The 26,746-nt window shown below is 37.4% G+C and overlaps 1 protein-coding gene across 3 annotated transcripts in view; it reads left to right on the forward strand.

The window, feature by feature from the left end:
* Positions 1-16,306: 16,306 nt before the first annotated feature.
* Positions 16,307-26,746, forward strand: part of gabrg2 (gamma-aminobutyric acid type A receptor subunit gamma2) — a gene marked incomplete at its 3' end in the record, with an annotated part of 48,399 nt that continues 37,959 nt past the window's right edge. The window contains exons 1-2 of one of the 3 annotated variants that reach the window (XM_079248095.1): positions 16,307-16,380; positions 25,589-25,728. In XM_079248095.1, coding sequence (XP_079104221.1) covers positions 16,313-16,380; positions 25,589-25,728 — 208 coding nt within the window. In that variant the 5' untranslated portion in view covers positions 16,307-16,312. Of the gene's footprint in view, positions 16,381-25,588; positions 25,729-26,746 lie in introns of those variants that run through there. The other 2 variants (XM_079248096.1, XM_079248097.1) reach the window with 2 other exon arrangements.

The raw sequence follows: 26,746 nt of genomic DNA on the forward strand, positions 1-26,746 counted from the left end.
AAAACATTTCTTTACACTTAACAAGAGGAACACATCCAAAATAGTTTACTTAGTAATGACCTCATTTTATACCATTTCCCTCTAGGACATGATATTCAGCCAGACTGCACCGGATCCCAAAACATCAACGAAATAGTCCTAATTTAAAGTTTTTGAAACTTGTCATAATTATTAATATAAAAACAGTTATCTGTCTGTAGCATCGCAGCTTTGTAACCAAGCGGACTGCATCCCTGCCTGCTTTCCTGCTTTCTTTTGCATTGTCTATTACTGCTGTCCGCCTGCTGCACAGCACTTCACTCCACCACCTGTGGCACTGAGCTGCTACATGACCCATTCTATGATGGAAAAATACATCAGAATGTCTTCTTCACTGTAAGCACAGAAAACAAACTGAATCCGAATGAACCCGAGTTGGAAGAATAATGTATTGTATTCTCCTCTGAGGGAACGACTCTTCAGTGTGCACTGAATCACAAGTAAGCATACACGGCAGGTTAGCATGTGATTGACACTGCATCAGATATAGGGCTGGCGGGGCACAGTGAGACCACCGTTATCTCAAAATACCCTACCGACACTTTCATGCTGTCTTGCAGCCATCCAAGCGATTTTCATATTTAACCTCAGTGACAGACGGAGGCAGCGAGAAAAGCAGAGGTGGAGCGGGGGACAAGACAGAGGAAGACGCACGGGGGGAGAAATAATAGAGGGAGGGATAATAGAGGGAAAGGTTGATAAATACAGAAGAGGTTCTGAATGCTCTCCAGAAAAGGCATTAAGAAGTTACTTAGATAAATCTATAATGCCTCACAAGATGCTGCAACCTATCTGCTGTAAATCAAATCATGCATCCAGGTAATTGTTCTCACAGTGGAAAAAACTACATTCTGCTTCCAACCCCCAGAATGCTCGTTCGCCCTACCCCATCTGTCTGAGACAGGGGGATGGTTCCAGGGGAAGGCTTGGGATGAAGTATGTTACATATCATGGGTTTTATATTGTTGATGATTCAATAGATACTAAGAGGAGGAGGCGCTCTAGCTTTGTGCTGAAGTGTAATAAAAGAAAACCAACTCAAGCAACAAAATAGTTGGCAGAGATGACACGGCAGTCTACTACACGTTTAGTCATGATTTACTGATTGTGTCTCTGTGTTTCTGCGATGCTCTTTACATTTATTAATAGACATTTAAGAAAAACATGTTACTTTTTTGATGAGCGGTGATTAAGGAATATTAGAGCCCCTTTTTAAGTCACCTTATTATAGCTTGTAAAGAACGCATGAGAGTGAAGTGGAAACATTTTATAATACCCATAAGTCCAGAATTAAAGTGGAACTATTATGTGCATTTCAGGCTAATTTATTTTCATTTCTGAGCCCAGAAGGGCTGGGATTAATTGAGTTATTGCCACAAATCACTTTATTTACTCCAGACCGACCGTCTCCATAGGCTGTCAGATCAGCCTGTGGGCAAAACGAGTGGATTGAGACTCTTCCGCATTAAGCCCCGCCTCCCACCAGATATAAGTTGCCACTGATTGGTCAGCTGCCACTGCATTACATTGGAAGCGCGCCCTGCAACTGCTTTCGTCGTCATTGTAACGTCTCATAAACAGAAGGGTTAGGCTAATATGAACTCAATAAAAAAATAAAATACAATGTCAACACATAGCATACAGCCCTACATGTTGGAACCTGAATCAGACCCTGAAAACAAAGTGGAAAACAGCAACCCACAGCAACGAATGCAGCAGGATGTCTCTCTTTGGTAAACTCACCAGCCATCGTTGGAAATAACTTTATCCGACGTTTTCCACCCGCCTGATGTATTTGTACATGCCCTTGTTAACCAGTAGAAGGTAACCAATCACCGAACCTTATCCCCCGGGACGTCACAAGGATTTCCAAGTAGAAAAAACTCTTTAAAACGATGCGTTTTTCGTCGCCATGGAAACCGAACGGAGAGCGTGCTGGAACTCAAACTCAAACATGCGTTTAGGTAATAAAAAACAGTGCCGTTCACATTTCTGATGAGGATTCAACACTGTAACACTGTAGAAAGCTCAGAAAACTCCAAATACCATAATAGGACCCCTTTAACAATTTATAATGGCTTTAAAAAGACATGGGTTGTTTTTAAGAGTGCTGCACTGGACTGCGGTGGTAAAAATGCTAAGAGCCAAACAGTGCTGTTGTTGGTGTTTGTGTCACACAAATTCATTCTGTCAGCTAGTGGTGTTAAAACTGCCACATTCAGATGATTACGGTTGACTTACAAGGCATTCTTGCATTCTGTGCACCCCGCTCATGCTCATATCTAAACTTTATTAATCTCTTTCTCAAAGTTCACAAAATGTAATCTAAATGCAGCCATTTATGATTCCAAATTTCGCATAAATGGTTGCTGCTTTTGCAAGGTGGGCTGTTATGAAATGAAATGGGCAATACATTATGTACATAAAGCCGGCATAAATGGGCAGAAAATAAGATGTCATTTATTCTGAAGTCTGAATAAAGATACCACGGCTTCTTAATGGCCAAAACAAAGTCATAAAAATATTCAATCTGTCTTATATGGATGCATTAAACTTCAGAGTCCAATGCCTTGCAGGCCGTAGCCCTCCTACCTGATCGTATTCATTCATGTATTTATTCATGTATTTATTCATGCCGTCACACTGTAGAATGACTTTCCACCAAAGTTGTTGGGATTGATCTATTTAGCCAAAACTCTGAAATTGAGACAATTATGGTGTCAAGAAATGGACATGAGTTGTTAAAAATGATTTTTTTTTTTACATTATTTTTCTTTCTTTCTTTTGAAGGACTCTTATCTTAAAATTATTTTGAATTAATATGAAGCAAAGAAATCAGCTACTGCTTACAAATGGTGCTGTGACTAATTTGCATACACAATTATTCATATTAGCATAGATAAGTAAATACATATTTGCTCATTCAAAATACAAAAAACAGCTCCCATTAGGACCTGAAGCAAAAAGGATGGGAAGTTGTTGAGAGTAATAGTTTCCTTGTAACATGATGTCAAGTTTGTTTGATAAAGTTGGACTGCAAGTCAGAGTCTCTACTCATCCTTTTTGAAATGAAATTTTAATATTTATTGGTCTTTTAATTTTCCACTTTACAGTGAACCAAAGATAACAGTTTATATAAATACATTCTGTTAGTATTTTGACAACTTTAAGTTTGTTTCAATTACATAAATTTATCATTTAAACCTCTTTCAGAACGGAAAAGATCCACTTACACACGACATTCTGAATGAAAAGTGTCAAGCCTAAAGAATTTTCATTCAGTTTCACAGTGCTAGATTATTCCTTTCCCTAATCCATTATAGCAGGGGTAGACGACTCTGGTCCTCGAGTGCCACAGTCCTGCAAATGTTAGGACTTTCTCTACTGCAACACACCTGGCACACATCAGTACTAATCAGCAGAACTGTGCAGAACCTGACATCAAACTCTGCACAAGTCTGCTAATTAACCATTGATTTGAATAAGGTGTGTTGCAGCAGGGAAACTCCTAACATTTGCAGGACTGTGGCATCCAAGAACTGGAGTTGTCTACCTCTGCATTATAGTATCATGTTAACATGGAATCGTAAGATTGTCAGGATGCTCTTACTAGATGTAAACTCGTGACAAGTCATGTTTCCTTAACCTGGGAAGATGGCGGCGAGAAAAAAAAATCACTGGACAGTGGCAGAAAGTTTGGGTTTGATTCCACTTCTTTCTCTGTGTCTTTTCTTCTTCACAGTCGGAGTGGATGAGTATCAAGCTGCTGCATGAATGTGCTGACAAAAGAAAAGAAAAACAACTATGGCAATCAGTGTGTATCCCTCTTCATCTTTGATAAATCCTGTGATGTAAACCTCTTTCCGCTCATGTTAAACTGGACCATTCTGCTTAAATGTTAGTGCATGTACACACCAGATCAGAACAGGTTGGTTCTCATGTAAATGGCAGCTCTGAAGGATGATTTAGAACCAAAAAGAGTAAAGTGAGGGTTCTGATGAGGACTAGCAGGAGAGATCATATTTCACCAGTTTTAGCCTTTCTACACTGGCTCCCTGTTAAATCCAGGATAAAGTTTAAACTTCTTCTCCTCACATATAAAGCTCTCAATGACCAAGCTCCATTGTACATAAAAGATCTTATAGTTCCATATATTCCAAATAGAGCACTGCATAATACTATGGGAGGAAGGGCCTTTAGCTATCAGGCTCCTCTCTTATGGAACCAGCTCCCACTGTGGGTTCAGGAGGCAGACTCCCCCCACACCTTTAAGATCGAGCTGAAAACTTTCCTTTTCAATTACTCTTATAGTTAGGATATGAGCATCTCCTGAGTTGGAGTCTGCATATACGGGACCCATCTGTCCAGGTTGTGCTCATTGCTCTTATAGTTATGGGTAGTCTAGCCAACCTTTACTTATGTAGCAATGGGGATGTTACCTGATGCACTGAGACATACCTCGCTCTATTTCTCTAATATATTAATCTAAATATATGTCAACATTGCTGTCTGTAACTTATTTCTCCTTTTTTTCTGCAGGTCTTCCTGATTAAGTGCAGTTGTACATGTTCTGTCTTTCCTGTTGTCTCCATCACAACCAGTCGAGGCAGATGGCTGCCCTCCCTCAACCGGGTTTTCCTGGAGGTTTTCTTCCTGTTAAAGGGGAGTTTTTCCCTTCCCACTGTCGCCGCGTGCATGCTCAGGATGGGGGATTGGATCAAAGTCATGACTCGATGCAATCAGTTGGTTTCTTTTATAGGATATGTATGAATTGGCTCGAAATGATGTGTATGTTGATTCGTGTATGTAAAGTGCCCTGTGACAACATTGTTGTGAAGTGGCGCTATACAAATAAAGTTGAATTAAACAGGGCTTTTGCTAACGCCATTTTGCACCCATTTTTTGTTTATTCATTAAAGAAATGTGGTTAATTTTTGGTTTTTAAGTTGTTGTTGGACGCTCTGTGGATGCAACATGACAAAAAATCTGCCTCCCTTTCCCTTTCCCAGTATCTACACACGTTATATACTACTGGAAAGTAGAGTATCTTAAAATTTGAATGATATCTACCATTAAGTCATTACTGTACTTTCAGTAGAAACTTATTTCTGACCAGTCGGCAACTGGAATTTCTTTAAAGCCACCAGGACATGATACTGCAACAAAAACCGTCCTGATATATGAGCAACAGTCCGGTTAAAGCAGTCCAGTAAAACAGTTGATCCATAGCTAGTCTTTTATTTATTAAACCTGTTTAATGTGAAAATTGAAGAAACCAGCCAATGCGCACCTCTCTGACCACCAGAACATTTTTTCACCAGTAATGCTGGTAAGTAGAGTGAAGCGTCTTGCTCAGGGACACAGCAACAGATTGACTGGGAGCAGGTTTCCAACAATCACCAGTCATTGGACAACCTGCTCTACCTCCTGAGCCACGGCTGCCCCAACATGTCTCTTCTTTACTTACAAGTAAACATCATATATCATCAGATCAGAAAAGACCACAAGTCCCCTGATCATAGGACAACACAAAACTGACATTAATCTTAGTTCTGTTCATAAGCTGTATTGATACATTGCTATGTGGAACTTTGTCACATGATTAAAAACAAATCTTTCAAAAGTGTTTCCAATTTAATCTAAGAAAAAAGTTTGGTAATATGGCCTGATACATAAATTAGGAACGCATTTAACACAATGCCACACAAATCAGAATTTACCACATACCTGCAGGCAGACCACATTAGTCCTCATTCGTTCTGCTGCAAGTGAGAAAAATGACTGTGTCACAGCAAATGAATTACTCAAACCATCAATGTGTGAAGCCCAAATTGACCTTAACATGGCACCTATCAAAAGGGAGCGCTGGATAATTGAAAATCTTTAAAATATAAATGGACACTGAATCTCATCAATTTTCAAAATAGGACATCAGCGGCAATACACTTCTGTTTTTTTTAATAGGATCCCGTTATTTGCATGATATGTGTGTTTTACTAGCCTGAAAAAAACATTTAAAATGCTCTTGTGCGTCCCAGATACTCATACTCCTTCATTTAGTCTTGACTAGATGAAAACTAGATACAAAGAGGTTGAAACCTCTTGGTCAGGGAGTTACCAGTTACGTCTGAAACACTTCTTCAAGATTTTTCATGATGAACCTAAACTCTACTCCAGTAACAACTAAAACGTCCCCGGCTTCCCCAAACCTCCTTCCCTTCAATTATCTCTTTATAAGAATACTCTGCCACACATGCACACACTGAAAAACATCCCAGGCTTAGAAGCATCCGTTGTTGAAGTAAAGCTGTCTCATTTGACATTGGTTCATTTAGTTTGTCTACATCTGAAACCACTAAAATATAAACTATGTGAAAGTCACAGAACAAAGTCACACCAGATCTTTGATGCTATCAAGCAGTACCCCCTCGGAGCGGCTTCATTTGCTGTGGAAGGGGCAAATCTGTGAGGAGTATGACAGCGCTTAAGGCTGTTTTCTGGGAATATGGGCACATCTTTTGGTTCACAGCACAACACGCTTTAATGAATTAGAACCCATCTGGATATAAATGATAAAGTACCAAACAGCTCATTGTTAAGCATGTGCAGGAGTGGACACACATTATCACTATCATACTAATTTTTGGGATATTATTACACTAATATATAGTTTAGTCAACAGATGGATCAATAAAGTAGTTCTGCAATATTTAGTATTAAGTCACACAAAATTGGAGGTATAAATATACATACATTTACATATGAGCTTTAATTTAGTAATAAATATCAATATATTTTTCTTAAGTTTGGCACAAGAACATGAGAGTTTATTTTGCATCAGTTGCCATTGTGCAAAGAACTTGCCATTTTGCACAGGTGATTTATGAAATTTTCCCAAAACTTTTCTTTTCATATAATTCAGACAAATTAACTGCAAAAGTCACAAGCTTTGCAGCTGCAGTAGCTCATTTCATATGGCCTGTGAAAATAATAAAAGAAATAATAATAACCTGAGGTATTACTGTGAACTCAAGCACACTCCCGAAGCTTCATCTTGCACATTTTAACCAAATGCATCTCTTTGCAGCCAGAGGCATTTTATTTTTCTTTTTTTCTAAATTATGCACAGTTTATGTTTCAGTTCAGTGGGAGCTTTGTTAGGCAATGGGTTTGAACCCCTCACCGAACCAGAATGTACAAAGTTTCTCTCTGATGCATTTGAAATGTCACAACTTGAAATCTATGGCAAGAACAAACCTCCACCTGGTATACCTGCATAATTTTCCATGTATATGTCTGACTTTTAGTCCCTGTTTTCTCTGTCTTTTGAAATACGAATACAAGTCTTAAATCCTCATTCCTGGTGGTACAGCACTTTGCTCCTGTTAACTCTAGAACTGTTATTTCTGTGTTAGGAAATAACACAAAAATAATAAAGAGTTGGATTTAAACCAACTGAGAGACATAACATGCTGTCCAGGTTCAAACAGTGAGCAGTGCTGGGACCACGGCTCCAACCAAGGTTGTTTTTAAAGACTGATGAGCAGAGGGAGGAGCACCAAGGGATACGTGTGTGTGTGTGTGTGATTGTGTGTGATAGAAAGTGAGGAATACACTTGCATACACTTTTTCAGAGATACTTCTAAAAATCAATCCAGGGGACATAAATTCAGGTGGGTATAAATATGAGGTTGTGAATCCTGGAGTTTATTCTGCATACCTAGGAGATGTGAGCGGTGTGTAGATGAAATACATATGATAATCAAAGCTTTTTTTTTTCTTTTTTTTTTTTACAAAGTATGTTTGTATGTTTACAATGTATGTTTTATGTATGTTTTACAAAAACTGTTGCAGGAAGATTCTTTGGAATGACTGAACCATAATTTTATTTTCAGAATTCGGGGAAAACTGAAAACAAGAAGATTTTTTTAGTGTGTGGCTGACACAGAGGGAATTATCAACTGTTGCTGTGAATAACCAGTATGCTGGCTAGCATACTGGGGCGCAGTGCGGTGGCCTTGGGTTAAACAAGATATTATGTAAGTATCCTGATGGAGACACATTGAAGACTGATGAGCTTTGGATAAAGCTTTCTCTTACACGTTGAATTTAAATTAAAGCCTTAGATAATCAGACCACTGAGGTAGATGAAGATGTGCTTCCTTGATTAGGCTGGGCGGTCTCATGTTGAAAAAATGACATGTTCATGCTGAACAGCAGTGAATTCCTTCTATTCTGTGTTTATTTCATTGTGAATTACAGTGATAGTGTTATAGACTGTGAAACATCAAATCTCCTGAATGTCACATTTACATTTTCATGTTAATTTTTAGCAATTACTTATTTGTTTATTCATCACTGAACGTGGAAGGTGGTCAAATCACATGTTCAGAGAAAAAAAATTTCTACATTCTTCTTAGAATATAATCAGCTGTACGTCCCCCATGCACAACTCTTCTGCTATTACACAACAACCAGGTCTGAGGGGTGATGATGCAAAGCAGTAGCTAAAGATATATTTCTCACATCTCTCGTCGCTGGTTTGAGTCACAGCTTCTCTGGCTGAAATAAGAAGCTCTCCTGATGTCATCAGTATGAGAAATTCAGAAATATTTCCTTGAGAATTAGTCCTCATGAAGCTTTCAAAATGTGTCATGTGGCATCTGCTGCATTGGACGTGCTTTGAATGTCATTAACACAAAGAAAAGAGTGTGTGCTGGGCAGTCCATTTAGTGAAAGCAAGTCTTCCATTTCTAATGCATTGAACTGTATAAGGGAATTATGCATTATCTGTGATTAAAGTAAATTTATGGCTGTTTTAATCTCAACAAAAGATGGACAAGCAAGATTATAAGAGCCGTCAGACTAAAGTGATAAACGGAAATGACAAAACAATGAAATTAATGAAACAGTTTCCCTTCAGGGATTAATAAATTATCTCAGGATTCTGATTTCTAACACTTCATTGAGTATGAGGGTATGTGGCTCACTCAAAATAAATAAATAAATAAATGGAGCAAGTGTGGCCAACTTGAACAAGACAACACTGAACGTAACATGGGGAACAATGATTCTGGAGCCATCGGGTTGTGATGAAGGCTACAGGCTAACGAGAATTTGCTTTTATGCAGTAATAAAAGCATTGCCGCAACGCTTGGGACATCAGCATCCAATTATCCTGTAAATTAATCTCAAAGCAAGAAAAAAAAAAAAAAAATCATCTTTACTCACTATGTGTGCATAAGGAACCATTCCTCATGAAGAAATGTATTGTTTTGTTGATTTTTTTTTTTTTTCTTGCTTCAAAAAGAGGCTTTGGAAAACAATCCTACCAAATTCTTAAGGGTCCAAATCAGAAATATCCTATGAAAAAAAAAATCACATTTTAGTGTCTGCATGACCTGACAATGTTTGGCCTTGAATATGCACCATTCTTCTTTTTTGGCATTTTTTTCTCATAAGCTTTGGTGTTCATATGCAGCAATGACTTTGGGCTCATTTGTGGTTTGAGTTAGATGAAGCTGCGACCCTAAAGAGACCATAAAAGCCTCAGATATAACACCACAGCTGAAAGCAGAAACTCCCTGTGATCTACCTTCGGGAATGGAGATTATACCTGCTTAACGTCAAGCAGGCCAAATACTATATAAAGACTCCATGAAATCAGCTAGCTAAATTTCCTTCAATAGTTGCAGTGGAGAGGTTAAATGCTGGCAGAAGCCTTAAAAACAACAGTTAATAAAATTTATTTACACCTCATGAAAAAAAAAGAAAAAAGAAATAGGTGAGGTTTGTCATTGATTTATCATCAAATTTCTCAATAATCATTTTGATTGGTTTAATATTGTATGATTTGTAAGAAAAGAACACTCTTTTTTTAATTCAGTAAAACATCTCTGAATATTTAGAGTAATATTAAGATTTTACAATAATTTACTGTCCTCCATACTTAATTTTAGTGTATCTCTCTATGTGTACAAATTCAGATAATGTAGTCTATACTGGAAGAAGGCAAAGAAGGTTACTATGGTTACTATGATCTGTTTGATGGCTATAAGACACTTGGTCTTATATTTACTTATTCATTGATCTGATCTGAGGAGAGTTTAAAATCATTTGTGTTTTTTTCTTCATGTGTGTCTAAATAAATGTGGGATAAAGAAAAGAAAAAATACCACCTGTATTATTATGGGACTTAAAATGCCAACCTGACTGATTGACAGGAAACCATCAGTCCTATGAGTGACCAAATGGAAGCTATACAACATTGTGGCATCATAATGAAAGTGTCATGATGGCACAGAAAAACATAAGAAGAAAACAGGAAAGAAAGGCAGTCAAAAGATAAAGGTAAAACAGGTATTTGTGACGTGGGATGTTAGGAGGAATTATGCTTATTTCAACCCTTTAAAGGGCACTGAATGAAATCATTTGAAATTAGAAATTCTTACCTACAATTGTCCTTCTGGTATGTATCAAGACCTCCATTCTGTTGTTACATTAAAAAAATAAATAAATAAAAATTGTTTCATGCTGAATATGAAAGAAAATGAAGTGATCAAAAATGGTTACTTGCCCCATAAAGGAAGGGTAAAGAGAAGTCCATTTGTAATTTGTCCTACTTGCTAGCTTAGCTAGCCTTAGATAAATGCTAGTTAGTCTGGTGGGATTTATATTTTCATGAATCATGAAATTTCACTTGTGAACAGATTTACTGACTCTTAAAATTACTTTAGGTTTATTTATCATTTGTTTGTTAAGTTTACCCTTGATTTTTAAGGCATGTAATTACATGCAAGCTATTGCTTTACTTTGAAAATAAGACAAGTTATTTTTCCTGTGAATAATAATTATAAGACAATGTGTGGCTTTTATTTATTAATTTTTTTGTATAGCACATTTCATGTGCAAGCTAAATCAGCCTTCTTTAGATAAGTCATTATTAAAGCAATAAATGTGGTGCAAAGAATTAAGGCCAAAGTAGGAAAAGACAGCAACAAATAGCAAAAATCATAAAATCATGCATAAAATTAGAATAATGAAAAGCAAGAGCAGCTAAAAGTCACTGAGCAGATTTTATACACAGGCACATGAGAAAGGAAACGTTGTAACATGGATCTGAAAGTGTCTTTGTTTGGTGCAATATTAATCTCCACTGACAGTTTTTTCTACTTGTTTGCAGCATTACAGCTAAATGCTGCTTCTCCATGTTTAGTCTGGACTCTGGTCTGGACTATAGTTGACCTGAGTCAAGTCAATACCATCAATAGGGGTTTAAAATATTATGTGACCGACTGGAAGCCAGCGTAAAGATTTTTATTGACGTATTGAGTTCACTCAGTCCTAGTTTTTGGGTGAGTTTCAGATGTATATATATATAAATATACATATATATATATATATATATATATATATATATATATATATATATATATATATATATATATATATATATATATATATATATATATAGATATATATATAGATATATATATATAGATAGATATAGATAGATAGATAGATAGATAGATAGATAGATAGATAGATAAATAGATAGATATGTATATCGCGTTGTTTGTTTCAGCAGAGTCCCAGACTATCAAATGTTGTGAAATACATTAGTAATCTATTCTGAATGCTTTGCTTTCTTGAGTTGCCATGGCAATAACATGAACTCATTCAGCTGCAAACCCCTGAAACCGAAAACTTCTTTGTACGTTTGGACTGTATGATGTTTTTTTGCTTGACAAAGCAGTGAAGTGAAGGAAAGGTGTTTCCATTACCAGAATGCCTTTACTGAACAAGGGAGATTAAAAGACAAACAGACATAAATGTAAGTACAACATTGTATGTGTATATATACATATATATATATATATATATATATATATATATATATATATATATATATATATATATATATATATATATATATATATATATATATATATATATATAATGAAATCAATCCCAGTTTTGAGTCCACAAGACATTTAAAGTATGACTAAATCATTGTCAGCATGACGCCGAACACAAACTGTAACAAGTGAAGAGATGCAGAGATGTCATCCTAGTGGGAGCCTCATTAAATCAGCAGAGAGCTACGAATGACACAGCATGACCCATGAGTAGTTAAGGCAGTGATTGCTCATGTAAGATTAATGAAGACACATTTTAAATAAAATTGCCTGATGAAGCAGGCGAGCAAAATAAAAGATGTGTCAGGTTAGCTGACTTATGGATTTATCGAAAGCCTTCTACTGTATTTCAGTGAAATTCTCAGTAATATCAGGGGGTTTTCTCTCATCAAAATCTCTGAGAAAAGATGGCGGTTGCCAAGTTCCATAAATTAACAACATTGCCCAACACAGAATGCATCCTTCACCATTTAAGTATTAATTTTTAATGCATCAATACTCATACCTGAAAAAGTTACAAAATATGTTTATCTTTCCATCATCTGCTTTTGGATCTTGCTTCTAAGGTTACATCACTTTGACTGGAAGCCAGACTGTTTCTCATATCCAATAGTGCTTACAGGAGATCATTCTGCTCCCACAGCTTGATGCTAACCGAGTGGGGCTGTGACGGCATATGTGTGGGTTGTAAAACTGGAATAATAGTAGAATTGGGCATCTGTGCCTTCGTTGTTGCCATTATTGAAGGCCATACCTCCCCCAGCTCTTATCTAAAGATGACACAACATATTATCACAGCCAGACTTGCACTTATCACTCTGTTTGGAGATGAATGGGTTCCATTTAAAATAGAAATGTTTGAAACAGATATGTCACTTTGAGCTTTTACACACTTGTACACACAAATATTGCCACTACCCATAAAGTGCTCTAACTGATTGCAGAAATTAAAACCCTGAAGGGCTTTAATGTAGACTGTTTGTGTAAATGAGGCTGTGTTGAAAAAACATTTCCACATCAAACTAAAGTCAGATGCTAAGTTCTTCTTACCATAATCTAACATTAAATTGGTGTCACTCTGACTTGCTGTATCAGTCAGTGACTCTAGTGGAAAAGAATCATGAAATAATGTCAGCAAAAGGAACAGCTTCAGTCTAAAATGAAGGAAACGAAGACTAGATTTTGGGATTTTGGCAGTGCATGATGAACCAGGAGTACCCATCATATGTAGATGAGCTAATTCTGCACATATATCTGGTATGATGATGAACCAAGTCAGTTTACACTGATATCTGTGTGTGCATGTGTGTGTGTGTGTGAGAGAGAGAGACAGAGAGAGAGCGTATGAAAAGAAGAAGCTGAGAAATTAAGTGACTGCTATGTATCATCAGTTAAAAAAATAAGTCATACAGATTAATGGAGAACATTGGGTCATATGTTATGAAAGCATACAACAACAAAAACAATTCTGTTCCTCCCTGTTTCATTCATAAATGATTTTTTTGTCAAAGTGATAAAATATTTATTAGGTATGATGTATCTACTATAATTTGAGATCATTAGCTGTTAAAACTTTAGTGGCTGTTAAGTTTATTAACATGTATCTTAAATACCCTTACGTCGACCGTAATGCTTCTCAGTATCTCCTAAACTAAACAAATGAGTGACAAACTCATAAAACAACATTACAAGTGCATTTAGGGTTTAACAGCACAGTCGTAAAAGATGAAAACTTACAGTAAAATAAGATTTGTGGTGGAACTGTGACAGCGGAGCTGATGAAACATCTGTCATTTCCCTTAAGATCATTAACCGTGGTTAAGCCTCTCTTGCAAAAATATACACACATACTACTGTTTGTTTGTTTGTTTTTTTATTGTGACAAACCTCATTATGCCTTCTACATTCAGATGGTGTGCCAGCAGTAATCAATACCGAATGGTTTAGTCTTTGATTCATACTGGATACAATATTTTATAAATAATTAGTAAAGTAAACAAAGCAGTGCCATGTGGTGATTGTCTCACTGGAATAAAACTGTAAAAGTATCAGTACTTAATGTCACTGATGGCATGCCTGTACAGCAAATGTTCAAGGAAGAATTTAGACTAATTCTTTGTAACAGGGTATTGAAGCTGCATGCAGTGATGATGTGTTTTTATATATGTATTTATTTACTTATTTGAATCATTCACTCCTGTTATCCTAAATAAGTTAAAATTTTAACAAATATCTTGTATTGTTTTATGAATAAGATTAAAATCATAAAGGCATTTTGTATACCCATCAGAGGGAAAGAGATTAAACAAGTGGCTTCTCATTTTAGGGAAAAACAATGCTAATTAAGACAAGTGAACCATTTTTTTAAAATATAATTTACAGTTCACACATGACAATAACAATGCTGATAAAAATAAATAAAAAAATAAAAATGATTGAAACAGAACACAACAGTGAGAATGTTTGTCATAGAAGCCAAAACACAGAAAGACAAATAGAATAAAATTACAATACTTAAAATATTTCAGGTAAAGAACAAATAATATGTTTTTATTGATAATAAACAAAAAAGTAAAACAAAATAAAATAAAATAAAATTTAAAATAAATAAATAAATAAATAAATAAATAAATAAAATAAAATAAAATAAAATAAAATAAAATAAAGTAGGAGGTATAAGTTTTCTTGTGTTTTATCGCCTCTCAAATAATCCAAAATATTCATTTTGGGTCATTTAATGTGGCGTACTCCAACAATAACAAAGCTGAAAAATCCAACAGAAACTAGAGTTTGACCCTGTTCAAGCAAGAACTCTGGCAATTATAAACACCAAGGTCAGCCTGTTTGTGCTTGGGTATTTCTTTATTTAAATATCCCCCATCTTTAATACCCTTTGTGTCTGTCTCAATTATCAGCTCAGTACAACACTCCACTATGATCTACTTCAGATTCTGAACACATACTTTCTTCCTTAAACTTATTCTCAAAGGAGCCCTTGAAGGAAGTCCCGTGCTACCGATACATGCACATTAGCATGCTGATATGAGTATACTGAAATGGATAATGGAGCACTTTACAAATGGCTATGAAAACCAAAGAATAATTCCTGGATTGGTTTCAAATCATGACACAAGTCTTGGAAAACAACATACATCATAGACGAGTTTTGCCCCCTGCCCAAAATAAATCTTCTGGGATTGGCTGGGTTCCTGTGTCACCCTGTTCACTAAAACAATAAGCAATCAATGGACAATGGGGGGGAAAAAAGAATAAAGTAGTATTTAGGTTTTGTACCTCCATTTTGTAAATGATATTGTTTATTTATTTATTGAATAACTGAATAAAGTGTGCCAGTCCTTCTCAGATCCAATCTGAAAGACATGCAGATCGGAGCTGTCCTTGGTGCTGATTTCTGATGCTACTTTGAGCGATAACAGAGCTGTACCAGGTCTTAAAGATGCAATTGTCCTGGAATCTGGACCCATGCTTGTGGGTTGCGCATTACTTTAAGTTGATGTTCATTCAGTTATAACAATGTAAGCAGACATGTGTCTGTTTTTGTCTTGAATATTATTTAAGCGAATACAATAAAAAGCAAAAGATTAAAAGGATAATGAGCATTTTGGGATTGAATGAAGTCTTTATTTAATTCAATTCAATTCAACTTTATTTTTATTGCGCCACTTCACAACAATGTTGTCATATGGTGCTTTACATACACGAATCAACATACACATCATTTCGAGCCAATTCATACATATCCTATAATAGAAACCAACTGATTGCATCGAGTCATGACTTTGATCCAAATATATATATATATATATATATATATATATATATATATATATATATATATATATATATATATATATATATATATATATATATATATATATGAGGTGCTTCCGCTGAGTGAGAGCGCGCATGTGTTGATCCGTGCTGCAGCAACGTGCATCAGTTCCTCTCTGACCCCGGTGTTAATCTGCATCCAAGCTGAGGCTCCAATGATTGTCTCAGCTTGCTCGGCATTGGAGTAGTTTATTACTTTGGGCTTCGCTCTTTCTGCCAGGTTTTGTAGGCCCCTGCTAGGGTGTCGAATCGGCAACAGACACGCAAAAAGACGAGTCTCTACGAAATCCTGCTTTCGACTCGCGTCGGTTTACTTTTGCCTCATTGCACTCCGACGCACGTCCGTGTCGAGTCCAGATTTGCAGAAACGCTTCTGCTAACGTGCGTAATGTATCGTAAAGAGGAAAGACAGTGAATAGACGGACACGTCCATCTGCAGGGAAGAGGAAACGAAGATGGTGATGACGGCTTCACCAAAAGCAGCCTTCAGATGCTCGATAGCAATGGCGAAGCCTTCTCTCCCCCTGAAGCCGTTACTCTGGGTGTTTATTGTCTTAAATCTGTCGACAAGGTAAGATATTGATGAGCATTTCCTCTGATTCAGTGTTGGCTGCGTGGATTTCTTTTTTTTAACAACATAATAACGCGGTTGTTTTTCATGTATTATCACTAAACAGATCTTTATTTTTTAAAGGGAAACCAGACTATCAGTGACATCTCACAGTAAATCTGTGGCTGCAGAATGATATATAACCATTAATTCATGTTGTAAAGACGAATGCACGGACACGACTTTCCTGTTTTTCCTCCCAATCTGTCCCGTGTTAGAAATAGCACAGTGGGCAGGCTAAATGAACTGAAGCTAAGCTACACTGTCTCTGCTAAGCTGTCTTCAAGCTTTAAGTCTATTCCAAGAGTCAAATCTGCGTTAATGATCGGATGAGGCCAAACTGGGCCATCCTTTTCTTCTTCTTCTCTTTTATTTTTCTTTCCACATAGGGGAAAAGCAGACGTTTGTATTAAAGGCAGCTTGGTTATTAATAAGAGAGCGTTTCATCCCACGTATTTGAAATAAAAGGCATTTCAAAATGGCAGACAATCATACAGAGAACACAAGTATGAGGCACAATAAGGGCAAAGCACGCCACATACGGAGTCACCCTTGACGTGGAAACACTCGCAATGGTCAGCCATGTCAGTTTGAGCTGTGCTGCAGGTGTGAGTTTGTTAAAAAAAAAAAAAAAAAAAAAAAAAAGAGCTCTTTCTTCCGTGATGACTTCATTCATGTGCACTGATGGAAGAAAAGCAGCTGAGAGGAAGCGGATGGTTGGTTCTCTTGCATCGTTTTTTTTTTTTTTTTTTCCCTTCTTGTGCTGCCGGAGGGTGAAAAATGGAGGCAGATAAATCAGCCGACGTTCAGTCACCGTCATGCTGATCACAAACTTTTGAGTTTCTTTGCCCAGCCCTCCAATGCCAGGCCTTGGTGTTAAATGCACCAGTAATACTCGCAACACACTTGAGTAACCAGAGCATCATTTCCATTCAGAACTGATATGACATGTTGTGCATGGGTGATTTAATATGAGAGAACCAAAACAGATCACAGTGAGTGCTATCTGATTGTTACTGAGCAGTTAAGCTTGACAGAAAGGCCTTCATGCAAACACCTGTAGGCATTTTGTGTATGTGTAAGTGTGTGTGCGTGGTATGATTAGATTGCTGTTTATTAGTGATAAGGTGCTCTGGAAGTCAGTCATGATTCATGCATAAAAACTCATACATAAGTGATTTTTTTCAGGGTTTCTCCTTGTTTTGAGGGATGCCACTTCATGGCTCACTGATATCAACACCTCAGTACACAGTCAGTTATTATCACAGTTATTTACCTCAAAGAGGCTGTAGAATCCAGATTTAGTGCACACTTAATCAAATGTGTGTACCAAAATTTGGCATATTGTTCCATAAATTAAAAGGTAAAGTAAAGATGGTCCAGGGTTGGCCAGAAGAGTTTCAGGTCTCGGATTTTACACCAAATCCACGTGATGTTTTCCAAACTCATCCTGGGTGTCTCAGGTGGCACATGACTTACATAACCAAAATGTTTTAATTATTTTATTGTTATTTTTAGCTGTTTAACCTCATGCACATAAGAATTATTTAATACTTCTAATTTGAAAAGGGCATCCTAATATGTAGAAATACACTGTGGATAAAACAGTCTGATATATTGAATAGCATGCAAAGTCATTGCCATATTCCCCACCAAAATATACACAAGGAAGAACAATTTCTAGTTGAGAAGTAAGGCTTTGAATAAAAATCAATGATTGTTTTAACTTTTGAAATGCAGTGTGTCTTTCAACTATTCCCATCACTGCCATCAGATAAGAAAAAAAGCATTTTCCTCAATATCTGCCAAATCACCTGTTCTTTTTTGTTTAAATTAGTGTCTTACATAATATCATTACTAATATTAAAAATGCAAGGGTTTGAGGTTTTGAGGGTTTGAGATTGTTCAAAATATATCCATTGGATTTTCTTCACAACTTTCCAAGTTGTTTGACTTCTTGCCCTGATATTCTGAAGATTTTGAGCTCTGAATACAACTCAGCATTGAACACAGCGTTGTGTATCCACCATGCATTATTTAAGGATAACAAAATGCTGCATGTAGCTCTGGTTTAGGAGAAATAACCTACAGCAGCTGATATTAATCTGGAAATCCTCTTGCAAAACATTTAACTAGGAGGTACGACACCTGCCAGAGTACACACACATAAACAATTACCTGCTGTTTGTATGTATTTAAAAAAATAAGTATGAGGTAAATAGTTAGCATATTATCACTAGTTCAAACTATTGGCTCTCAGGTGTGATTATTCACAATACACTCGGGGTGTATGTGTGGATGTGTTTTGTTTGTGCAGCTCTGAGTGTGAATGATGTGGCATGCATCAACAGACCCTGACTGACCTGTAATTTGCTGCATTCCAGTTTTCCCCACACATCACTGCCTTCCATCAGCTTGTTTACAATGTTTACAAGCACACCTACACACAGATCCATGAAAACTATCTGTGTATAACAAGAACTTATTAAGATCATTTACATACAACATATTTTCTATAATCTTTACAGAGTAAAACTACACCTTTCCTAAATCTGATATGTACATATGTATGAGTATGCTAACTAGTCCCACCTTTGCTTTTACAGCTGAGTGCAGCTGCTTACACCAGACTCTGCTCAAACTACAGCTGATGATGTCAGATAAATCTGGTTACCAGTCACCAGCTCTCACAAGTTAATGGGATTGCTCCTTCTGGATTGTCACATATATGAAACTTGAACCGTATGGATCCATATTTCTGACATTGCCATTGATTTGCTGCTGTTCCAAGTTGGAAAGTTGTGCTTCTGGTGGCGAAGAACAGCAGGCAGAAATGTTAATTGAAAAAATGTATTTTCATGGGAACTGATCTGAAAATTTGTATCCGTTTAAATAGGAACGCCAAAGTGCATGGAGCCCATTTACACTGTCAAAAAGAGAAATCTTCCTCTTGTCAGCTGGAGAGGTTTGGGATGTTTCATCAGCTGACATGTATCCAATAATGAGGATCATATTTTTATATCTCAGAGTTTCTCAAATCTAGTTTAAAGCATCCAGATGTCAGCCTTCTATTGCCTACGGTGCAAAAGGTTTGACAGGACATGTACGATGACAGAAGACAGCTTGTAGCTCCCTTTTGATTTCCACTTGAAGACACTGTCAAATTCACCAACCCAGGAGGTCTTCAAGTCCACATAAATTCCAATACAGGTGGGAGGGTTTGAAGTTAAAGTCAACTATCGTTGCTGTTTATTTTATCCAAGAAAGGATCAAACCAAAGCACCTTATTACTGTCTTTGCTGTTTGAGCACCAATAGTTTTAGTTGTTTTAGTTTATTTAGGATCCCCATTAGCTGTAGCAAGCTACAGCTATTCTTCTTGGGGTCCGACACAATTACATCATCAAAAAAACTAAAACTTGTAAAAGTTACACAGCACATCAGCACTTCTGTTCAATCCTGGAATACAAGCTATTTACATATTCAAATCCATCTCTTTACATCCATTTTTACACACTAAATGCATGCATGTCATGTCTGTTATGTTCTGTCCAATACTTTACCATAATACATTGTATCATATAAACAGTTTACTGTAATACACGCTTCATTCATGCACAAAAATATGCTTACTCATAATTGGAAATCAACCTATATATTTGATTATCTATAATACAAATCTTCTAGTACCCCTTTATCCGCATCATCTATTAGTTTACTCCATTACACATACATTCGTATTTATTATAGTTTTATCACCAAACACTTATAATTATGATTTATATAGACACCTGTACTTTTAAGACATACAAAAAGCTAAATTCATGCTTAAAGTTTTAACACCGTCTTTTTTATGCACGTACATGCTACACTGTAATACCAGCTGAATCTCAGGCTATGTTGTGCTGGTGCAGCTCCTCTGATGTTTTCCTCCATGCTGCGTCATTCTTTGCACAACAATGATAACAGTTAGAGGGCACATTATCCAAACCAGTCCGCCAACACAAGCCGAGAGCATTTTCTGGTTTCATGGGATCCCAAACATGATGATTTGCATGTTTTCACCTGGTTCAGCTCTGTTTGGGTTTGTTTTAGTTGATTCACAATAATGCTGATGTGGCTTTGATCTGTGCTAATTTCATCCAGGCTACATTGGAATTGGCTGGCTGGAAGATGTAGGTTGTGGTTGCAGTTACACTGCAAGATGGTGACTGTAAATTTCTGTCAGTTTAGGAATTTTGTTAAAGGCTATGTGTGACTATAAAGGCCATTACAGTCTGTTTCTGAAACTATCTCACAGTGTGATATCAGATGTCTTATTCTGATCAAAGATTTAAGTGCATTATTTAGCATTAAATAGTCTCTGCAGTGTAACACAATTACACTTAGTAACTTGTAAAAAAAAACCCAGTGGGTCTTGGAGAATTTGTCCTTCTGTCTGGGGTTTGTTTACATGCATTTGAAGCAGGCACTTCACAGTTGTATACTTTCTTTTAATTTGTTCAACACTCAACAATAATTGAGCATTTAACTTGAGGCGCAGCACTGGCACCATTAGTGACTGGCATTAAGTCACATTGTACTTAATTGCTGACAGAAACGAGTCAGCCTTGCTTGCTGATGTAAGTTAATCTATCCGATCTGGTTTACATCGGAACGAGTTGAGCCTTGCAAATAGAAAAGGGATCTTCGTGCCAGAAGTCGGTTAAGTCGAGCACAATGACAAAATTCTGGTAATTGGTTATCATCCCTGTATGTGGTTACCATAGCTGCAGATGTTCATTACTGCAAAGTGACAGCTGGAACGATTAAGCAGAAACACAGTCAAGTTATATTTCCATTTTTTTTTTATTATTTAGCAGTAGCAAGGGGTGGCATTGTGTTAACTTTTTATATGAAGAGTAAAACTTGTTAAAGGAGTGTCAAATCTGAAATGCGGTGTAAAAGAAGTTTGTTATGTTGCTACCAAATGGTTCAAAAGCAATTTAATGCTGAGTAATGCTGATCACATTCGTACGATTTGGTTCTTTAATTAGCTATAGTTTGAAATATCTTAAAAATATAGCTGAATGCAACGTAATGATGTGTTCTTACATCAGTTTCCTTGGCTGATATTGCATTTACTACCTCTGTAGACCCCCTTATGAGTACGTAAAACCTCAAACATATGGGTAGTTTTGTGCAATGTTAAAATGCAAGTGTGATTTAGCTCTAATAACCTCATTATCATGATTACTGCACACAGAGTCACTGAATTATGTATTCATAGAATAAACAAACCCACACTCGGGGCACAAATCTTCACTGAGTTGGTGCCGGCTCCTCCGTGGACCCCCAGGTATTGCATTTGTAGTCAGACCCTTAGTTTGCCTGTAGAGGAGAACACATGACGGCTGCTTTGATCTGCTCATGCTGGGAACATTTTTATATGCACAGAGACTCTGTGAGATGAATCGTGATGATAAAACTGAGGCAACCTGAAAAACCGCAGATTTTCAGCCTCTCCCAGCCTCCTTTATCTGTCAGTTTGTGTGTACTCATCTGAGTAAAGTAATTAAGATTTAATGGCTTTGGCACTCGTGTTATGGTAGAGAAGGATAGCACTTAATGGTGTTTAATGCAGTCTAAGGAAGACCGAAGGTCACCGCATTAGCTGTCAGACCCCGCCTAAGAACACGAGAAAGCCATCATGGCCTACTATCTTCGTGTTCAACCAAGGACACTTTTCTCTTTGCTATTTCTTATTCTTTATTATTTCATTATAAAGTCTCTTTGGTTCTCATTGCTCTGAAGCTTTGCTGAAAGCACACATCTATTTCAAGGTTACGCCTTTGTGCCGTTGGCTGCTTGCTTTATCTGAATCAGTAACTGGAGGAGCACAAGAGATCCACATCTGCCATGGCTTAAGGATTAGACCCAGTGACAATCTTCCAAACGTTCTTTGTTCAAATCTTTCTATCTGTTTCAGGGTGCTCACATAGTTTTTTTTTATCTCTCATTGCCATATTTTAAGTCTTTCTCATTTCTCCTCATAATAGTTTACGGTTGTATTTCTGTTCCTTTCCAAAATAAAGCAGTCAGTAAATTGACAAAGCATAAATATAAACAGTAAAGAAGATCTTGTTTTTTAGTTTAAAATGTTTCGAGAAACTACACTGGAAACAAACACACGTGTAGTTAGTTTCATTTCTCAGAGTGCATTACAAGACACTTGGATTTTTAGTGTAATGAGCCTCTATTTGGACAGAAAACAAGCAACAAAAAAAGTATATATACGATATTCTATGCACATGTGTTTTCAGTGCCTGTCGGTGCTCAGGCAACAGAAAGCAGAAAGGTTTAAAACCTCCGTTGTTTAATAGGCTCCTGGAGTAGCGCCCTTAACACTGACTGCATAATAAAAGGCTGTCTTTGAAAATAACACACTAATTGCGTGCAGAATGTGCTATTGTAACGCAAACTGAATGGAAAACTGTGTAAATTTAACTTGGGCTTTATATATAAATTTGGCTCATAGTCAGTCTGTCTTGCACGTTATTCACTGGCAGTGCAAACCTTCTATTGCAGACTGCTTTTTACAGTGCAAGGTACTCTTGACAGAGTCCTCCTCATTGGCACCATCTTGTCAGCTATGCTGCATTCATACCCATGACTTCATCAGATGCCACTCCAAGCTGGTAGGATCTCTGAGATATGTGCGAGGTGTACCTAGGTGTCTGTGTCCTGATACACTAGTCTCTGCATTATCAGAAAACAGGAGCAAACACAGCATTCATTAAGTCTGCAAGTGTACATTTTTCCTTTTTTGGGGGAAATCCAGTGTAACTTTGTGTTTTAGATTCTGATTTTTCAGATGTTAAATATGAATAAATGGATAAGTACATAAAGCACTGCTTACAAGTAGGCAGTGTCTTGCTGTGTGACGCTAATGGGACATAACAAATAAACAATACACGTTAAAAGTGACACCTGGCCATGTCAGCACACAATCTCTAATACATTGTTGTTGTAAATTACATGTCTCCATCTGCTATTTAGGTCTCATACCGGAAAACAATCCATTACGGTTGTGACTAAGCTGTCATTTTAGACACATAGAATTCACCAATATGATATCTGTCTATGAGAGAACAGGGAATCATCTGCAACAGGGTTGCACTAGTATTTGTGGTTGGAGGCTCTTGAGACATCATTATTCTTCACGTTTGAAATGTCCATGGTTAGAAAGTAAACTTTGGCAAACTGGCTTGTCTTTTCACACTCGCAGATGTTGGAGGATGGTTGGGGGCCAGTTAGCACAAACATTTCTGCCATCCAGTTCCTTTACCTCTGCTGCCTGAGAGTTTATTTCTTACTTTTTGACAAGTCACTTACTTGAAAATTGAAGGAGAGTTTAAGCCGTCATTCTCCAGGTTGTCTGCCAAACCCGGGGCCTGAAAGTAGGATAGCTTGCAATTTTTAAAAGACAAAATAAAGTAAGTTCACTGTGTAGACTTGTTGAAACTACACTACGAGTCAAAAGTTTGAAGACACTTTTCCATTAAATCCAATGGGAAAGTGTGTCCAAACGTTTGACTGGTACTGTATATGAAGAAAGATGTGGGTTTGGTAGACAAATAAATTACATTCTCATGCATTAATATTAATTCTTGCAATAATTAAATCGAGCACATTTAGTACTTTGTAACTCTCATTTCATCTTATCCTGCTTGTTTGGTCCATGCCTCAACTGTGTAAGCTTAAAGTGACTTAGAGGTGGAAAGAAGAAGGATTTGGATTGGACATTTGGGGTGATGGAGCAGTGAGCCAGTCAGGGAGACTCACAATAAGGGTGCTGTCTCAGATCTTCAGGAGACCACCATTTGGAACGGCACCTAGATGGAACCTGAAAGGGAAAAGAAAGGAGAGATAAAAGGAAAACAAAATGGAGTTAAGGAATCGGTGAGGTACAGAGGCAGCAGAGGAAATGAGGAAATGAAAAAGAAAGAAGGACAAAGGTTGATGGAAGGAAGAAGACGAGAAAAAGAATAAGAAAGGGGGGGGGGGTAAGGGATGGGGAGGAGGGATGGAGAGATAAGAGGAGAGTCTAACTGAAACAATGGCAGAACAGAAGATGTCGAGAACAGGTACGGGAAATGTTGGGGTTGAGAAAACGAGACAAACAGGAAGTTGAGGAAGTGAAGTGAGCATAAGAAAGCTCGCCAGGTGATTCCAGGTGTGGTGGAGGCGTGAGCCCCCACCACACCTAAGTTACACATTAACACAATTTTAGTCGGCGCTTACTTGTAAATCAACAAAGGGCTTTGAGTATGGCCTCGGTATTTTGACAAGTTTTGAGAGTTAAAATGATGTCGCTGCATCTCTCTTGAGAAGCTAAAGTATGTCATGAAGATAGTTTTGGGGATGTTGACCGTCTGGATGGAAGAAAACAGACTCGGCGTCACCTCCCTTTGAATCTGCTTGATGACATAGCATGAATCTGGCCTGGTGACATCATAATGTTATATTTAATTTAAAGCTACAGACACTATGATGAGTTTGCATTACCAATAATAATAACAACATTACTTTAAAGGTAAGCGGAACCTGTTAATGGATAAAACGCCATGTGTCGTGTACTGTAACTTAGAGGTGCTCTCACATGCCTCGGGCTATGTTTTTAAAATTGCATACAATATATATTATTGCACTGTGTGTCATGTCTGACATTGCTGCTGGGAGCTGACATCGGTCCAAAAACCACAAGTCAAACAAAAGAACCTCTGGATTATGAAACCCAGATGTTAAGGGTTGTGATATATGTTCGTATATTAATCTGAGGGATGCCTTTATGCAAATGGAAATGTGGCATTGCAAGACACCTTGCTATGTGATTGTAGATGGCAAAACAGATTAGGTTTTGTACCAAATGTGGAAAAGAGTGCATGTCTTTCTTTTATTTATGCAGCAACTTTGATTAATTATTACAGAAACATAATAGAAGAGAATAATTCAATAACTATGGACAGAAATCTCTATTTTTTTCCTCTGATCTTCTATTTCCTTTTGAAGAAGACAAGGAAAAAAAAAGGCGAACTAGCGAGGAAAGAGCCTCGTCTTCTTTGAAAAACAATATACATACACATATACTGATAGGATGTTATGCTTCATTTCCTCTATGCCTCTTGCAGATCCCTCCAGAATGATGATGATGACGAGGTGTCTAACAAGACATGGGTGCTAACTCCCAAAGTGTACGAGAGTGACGTCACACACATCCTCAACAGCCTACTAGATGGATATGACAACAAACTCAGACCAGACATCGGAGGTGAGAGCTGCTTTTTTCACAGTTTACACATTTTGTTGCCGAGTCCCAAAATACAACAAACAGCCCACTTATGTAGAGATGCATGAGCAAAAACATCTAAATGTTAAATAATGAGGAGATGTGGCTTCGTATGAAACACTGTCTGTAGAAACCGTGCGTCATGATTGTGTAGATTTGTGAGTGTTGTACAGTTTGTTTTTACAGAAAGGATTTGAAATGGTACAATTAATACAAAGTCTGAAGCCATGGAATTAAGCATCATGTGAAGAGAGGCAGTGCTTTCTGTGTGCGATAGGCAGCCATGCTATTTATAAAGTTAATCTACCTGTGTTTATGTACATGCATGCATTTCCGTCGAGGAAGATGTCTCTCACAGTCCTGCAAGCTTGCAGACGAGTGGCTTACTCCCTTCACTTTGACAGACAGCGGAGCAGGACTCCCTCGTCTGCATGAGTCCATCACATCCATCTGGAAGAACAGAACAGGGAGAAGCTCAGTACCCTTGAATACTTGATTTACGGGTCAGTATTCCTGGGAAAACTGGCTGAAGTCATGAGCTGTCACATACTGTCACATTTGAATAAAGCTGCACCGCCTCATGCGCGAGCAGCGAAGCACTTGCCCAGATTCCGCATCACTCTTGCTGCATGAGAGCTACTAACTGGCAACATAATTATGGGAGAATTTTCTTTTGTTTTAAACACATTTTCCCTTCTTGTCCTTTTGTTGTTTCTGCCTTTTTTCCCCACTTTGAAACAGTGTGGATTTGGCTAATTTTTACATCCACTGCCTCCTGCTGAGAGGTTAATGGTCTCCTTTCCAAAGTCCATCCCCTTCTTTCAGATTGTGCAGCTCCAACAAAAAGTGCACAATCCTTCACTTGCTTCCCAACTGTAATCATGACAGATCACATTAGCTGGGAGCTACTAACTTCACTATTTGATCTAATGCTAATCTAAACGCTTTGAAAGACGATGGATCGTCGACAGAAACGCGGCCGCAAGATGAAAGCAGCCAA

Source organism: Telmatherina bonti (assembly GCF_933228915.1).
Source record: "Telmatherina bonti genome assembly, chromosome: 10".
In the NCBI taxonomy this organism is placed as follows: domain Eukaryota; kingdom Metazoa; phylum Chordata; class Actinopteri; order Atheriniformes; family Telmatherinidae; genus Telmatherina; species Telmatherina bonti.